This window comes from Daktulosphaira vitifoliae, unplaced genomic scaffold (assembly GCF_025091365.1).
Source record: "Daktulosphaira vitifoliae isolate Bord-2020 unplaced genomic scaffold, ASM2509136v1 Scaffold_3, whole genome shotgun sequence".
Classification (NCBI taxonomy): Eukaryota; Metazoa; Arthropoda; class Insecta; order Hemiptera; family Phylloxeridae; genus Daktulosphaira; species Daktulosphaira vitifoliae.
The window spans coordinates 324,532-329,645 of record NW_026099574.1 but is presented as its reverse complement, the minus strand read 5'-3'; the positions used below and the strand labels follow the sequence as shown (position 1 = coordinate 329,645).

Sequence of the window (5,114 nt, the reverse complement as noted above, 5' to 3'; positions counted from 1 at the left end):
TTTTTTTTAGCAAATTAACAATTATTTTGATAAATGTGATAGTTAAGGCTCTTACATTTTTTTATTTGTTTAAATTTAAATTCGATACCTGGTGATTTCGGCCTTGGCAGGCCATAGCCATCTCTATATATATTTAAAGTTTGGAAACTTTAAATTCCGCGCTATTTGCGTCTTTAAATTTTCTGCGTCTGCACTATCTTGGTTTCATAACCAGTTTTATTTTCTTGTGCATTATTCTTTTGTGCTGAATAGCATAATCGGGTAAAGCCCTAATTTATTTTTGATTTGGTGTTGCCATCTTATCAGTTCTTTATAAATCTAAGTGATTGTGGATATAACTCTCATTTCTAGATTTTTCTTTTATATTCAGCACAATCATTATTTGATTAGGTTTTATTACGACTCGTTGTATAGGGCACGCTTGCTTGATCGGACATCTGTTACGACTCAAGCCCACGTCCACCCTATCTGCGTTTAATAATACCTACGGGCTATTGTTAATAAAACCGAAGCAAATTTGTTGTGATCATCAACATTGATTGATTTTTTTTCTTTCGTCTTATTTGACTTTTCTAATTTATCTGATCATAGTCAAATTTTTCATTTGAATTAATTAAATTGTTTCTTCTATTAATAAAAGAATTTTGATTCTTTATTTTGATTTGTTTTGTTTTTTCTTTTTTGTTGTAACCAGTAAGGTACTTAGACCTACTGTATACGACTATTAATTTCATATTTGATTAGCGTTTGTTTATACAAACGCGTTTTTTGATTTGTCTTATTTTATTTATTTTCATCATGGCGGAAGGAGCTGGCAAGCGTCCTACTCAACCTCCAGATCGTCTGGGCATAGATCCTCCTTCATCTCCTGCTCATGAAAAGAATGAGAGAAGTGATAAAAGTAATCAGCAGTTACGGGATACACTTAAAGCCAAGGAAGTGACTGATAAGAAGAGAGAGATTAATTTATCTGAAATGGGTGGAATGTTATCTGAACTTCTCAAGGGAATGAAAGCTAGAGATGAAGATACTAAAAGGATTAATGACGATAATAGAAAGCTATTTACTGAAATTCAAAAGAGCTTAGATATCCAAAAAGATCTTCTTCAGTCTAAATTGTTCGAGAGGGAGAAAGTTTGCGCAGAACGTCATGATAGTCTTGTTGAACAGATTGGTATGTTGGAAGAGAAAGTATCGTCTAACGAAGAGTCTCTTTGTATTTTGGATACCCGCAGTACTTTCTTAGAAGATTTTAAAAAGCAAAGTAGTAGTGCTATGGATCAGCTTCGTTTAGACCATAATGCTCTTCAATCAAAAGTACAACAGTTGAGCGCTGAACTACAAAAAGTGTCAAAAATAACATCTGTACCGACTAACTCAACAGTTGCTCCTACATCTTTTATTACTCCAGCACCTATCACATCGTCTACTCANGGAAATTGGTTAATATGCTTACCTATGTCAAATATTAATTCTACAATTATCAATTTCCATGAATTATATGGTCATGTTGGTCCAAAGAAATGTGTTGGTGTGTTGAAGCAGTTTTGTATATTTAATAATATGGACCGCATTGTTAAGCGATTATTGTCTTCTTGTGATTTGTGTCAACGAGCAAAGCCTCAAACTTGTCGAGTCGAAGGACTTATGAAAAATATTCAATACAATGCTCCAAATGATTGTGTGTTTGTTGATTTGTATGGACCATTGCCTGCTGGTTGGAATGGAGTATCTTATTTGTTTGTGGTAATGGATCACTTTTCTCGGTTTGTTCAGTTATATCCATTAAAAAAAGCTACTGGTGTTGCCACGATCAATCGAATAATTAATAATTATATACCGGACTGGGGTAAACCGAAAATGATAGTATCTGATCATGGTAAACAATTTATTAGTAAAGTTTGGCAGTCTAAGTTGTCGATGCTTGGAATTCCTCCTTTATTGACTAGTGTTTATCACCCACAGTCAAATCCAACCGAACGGGTGATGAGAGAACTAGGACGTTTGTTTCGTACTTATTGACTGTCTTATCAGAATTTGACAATTCACCTTCGTTCCATTCAACTACTGGCAATAATAATAATACACGTGGGTTATCAAATGTTGAAGTCGAACAGAGGCCGGAGAATGTCAACTATCGTCGTCATTTCAACAACAACAACAACAACAATCGTCGGTTTGAAAATAATCGTGGACGTGGTAACAATAGAAGTCGAAACCAAAGTTCACCAGGTCCTTCTCCGGGAAACGGGGAGCCGGGCGTCTAGGTTTTTCGATTNACGGGGAGCCGGGCGTCTAGGTTTTTCGACTCCTAGTCGTTCGCTTCGTCGCACTGTCGAATGTCCTTCAGACTCGAGTGTGAACCTTCTTAATAATAATAATTCTTGTTTTTCTTCACCGGAAATTAATGTTAAAATATTTAATTTAAATTATCGTGCTCTTCTAGATACAGGTGCTACATGTTCTGCTATTTCAGAGAAAGTTTTTCAACAGTTATGTGAAACTGTTGACGATGTAAAATTATTACCTCAATTACCTGTAACTGGAGTTACCATCTCCACGGCTGTCGGTGGTCGTAGCAAGAAAGTTCACACTCAAGTTCTTTTATCTTTATTTATTTCTGATTGCTCCATTGAGGGTATTTTTCTTGTTGTACCGCAGCTATCGGTACCTTTTATTATTGGTGAAGATCTTCTTCACATATACCTTGTCTTGTTAGATTATTCTAGCAATTTGATTAAATTTTCTTTACTAGACATTGAGGTGCCATTTTTTTCTAATTCTAGTGATGATAATGATTNTGTATTATAGCATCATCATAAAAAATGAACCTCAGAGAATCGAGTAAAATATTTTTAATTGGTAACATGTCGAATCAAATTGTTGGCAGCAAGCTACCTTCTATAAGACAAGTTTTAAGTGTACTTTTTTTTAACATACGAAATGTAAAATTAAATGTTCACGATAGTGCAAAATTAGTTGTTCGTGAAATTGTTATATTCTGGGAAAAAGCGCGTATTCCAGTTAGAGAAGAATATAACTTAATTGCAAAAGTTGAATCATTGTATAATGAATGGCGAAACTTACAAAAACATGCCACTAGAAAATTAGTTGCTGATAAAAATAAGAAGAAGAATTTGTAAATAAGTTGGATGATTTTTTTGATATAGCACATGCTAATGCTCTTAATTTAATGAAAATAGAAAGCGACAAAAAGTTTTTAATTGCTCAAAGGACAAAAGGAAGATCTGGTTGTATGCTGGGAATAGATAGAAAACATCAAAAACTTGAAGAACGAATTAAAAAAAGGTCTATAAATTTTGCCGAAAGAAGAAATAGAGCTTATGATAAAATGAAATCTTCAGGTAAATTTTTTATGTATTAATTATAAATATAACAAAAACATCAATTAAAATTCAAATTTATCATAAGTAAGTAATGTGAACTTTTGACAATTATAATAAATCATTGAAACTTAAAGTTTGATAGAGATATTTTATTCTTAGCATGTAGGCACCATGTTTACGAAATAGTTTTGCAAGGCATATTTACTGAAGTAAAATTAGCAACAAGTACAGGACCTGAAATTACCTTGTTTAAAAATTTTAAAAAGAATGGCCAAATATTGATAAAAATTCTTATTTAATTTGGATTACTGATGAACATGTAAAAAATATTTTAATGGGAATTGCTGATGAGATGATACAATTTTGTAAAATTAAACTCGAAGAAGAACTACCTAGAGATGATTATAAAGAATTTCTCGAACTAATAATAATATTTTTAGGTGGTTTGCCACCTAAAGGTATACACTTTAAAACACCAGGTGCTTGTCATATCGCACGTTGGATGGCCAAATCATTGTATTGTTTAAAACTATTTTTATTCCGACACCAGTTTAAAATTACTCAACGCGAAGATAAATGTTTAAAACGAATCTGCTGTTTTATTATAAAGTGTTACGCAGAATCGTGGTTTTTATGTTCAAATGCTCCTACGTCCACAATGAATGATATTGGGTTTTTAAAAAAATTGTATTTTTATAAAAATGACGATAAAGAAGTTGCTGAAAAAGCAATTATGAAATTTATTAATCATTTGTGGTACTTGAGTGAAGAGTGTGCGGCTTTTTCAATTTTTGATGAAAGGTTAAGTAATGATACAAGAAGAAAAATGGCTGAAAAAATTATGCATGGTACTCCTGAAAAAGAATCGCAAAAAAAGTTCATCCTCAAATTTGAAGATTTACAACACTTTCTTAACAAAGAATTACCATTAGATATTCTAGGGAATAATTCGAAAAACATATTTGAAAAATTTTAAATGTCTACTGATTTTTTGAAAGTTCAGTCAGACAAATGGAACGAACATGAAGGATACATTGAAGGAAAAAGAGTGGTAGAATCAATAAAAGTAGTCAACGATATGGCAGAACGAGGGGTCAAACTTATGACGGATTTCAATGAAAAGTTCACGAAAAATGAAGAACAAAATCAATTTGTTTTGCAAGTAATAATCCTTTATTTTAGTTATAGAATATTTATTTTTCATTTAATTATTTATAATTTGATATATTTTCAGGTAGTTCAAGATTATAGAAAAAAGTTTCCTGGATGTAGTAAAGATACCCTGAAAGAATCATATAATTGAAAATTCATTTTTACTATCATAAATACATTATTCATTACTTTTATATTAAAATAGTCGTTTGAATAATAATAATAATTATTATTCAAAAAAATTGATCAGTATTTAATTGAAAAATTTACAAAACATTTTTAAGAGATTTTAATTTTAAACAAAATTAGTCTTGGACTTTTAGTTGTATTATTAATCATATTTAATATATGTAGAAAAAACTAACATTGAGACTAATTATTATATAAAATAATATACTTAAGTGAAATTCTATTTTATAGAAAATAAATTTTCTATGCATTTAGTCCTTTACATTTTTTTTGAATTTATAATAGTTTTTAAGATAATAAAAAAAAATCTGAAAACTACCCCTGGAAAATTTTAAGCTACTTCATTATTTTTCTTGGAAAATAATAGACTTGAGAAAATGTTATAAGAATACTTTTTATTGGAAATGTTAATAGCTACATTTTAAA

The 5,114-nt window shown here is 30.8% G+C and overlaps 1 protein-coding gene across 3 annotated transcripts; it reads left to right on the top strand.

Annotated features, from left to right (window-relative positions):
• The first annotated feature begins 3,679 nt into the window (after positions 1-3,679).
• LOC126903129 (uncharacterized) lies at positions 3,680-4,664 on the top strand. 3 transcript variants are annotated; one of them, XM_050681142.1, is made up of 2 exons: positions 3,680-4,509; positions 4,582-4,664. In XM_050681142.1, exons 1-2 carry the CDS (start codon positions 4,324-4,326, stop codon positions 4,648-4,650), a joined length of 255 nt encoding a protein of 84 aa, XP_050537099.1. In that variant the 5' UTR covers positions 3,680-4,323; the 3' UTR covers positions 4,651-4,664. The 3 variants fall into 2 exon arrangements, 1 of the variants encoding a protein (XP_050537099.1); XR_007703423.1 differs by having other exon boundaries at positions 4,586-4,630.
• The last annotated feature ends 450 nt before the right edge of the window (positions 4,665-5,114 follow it).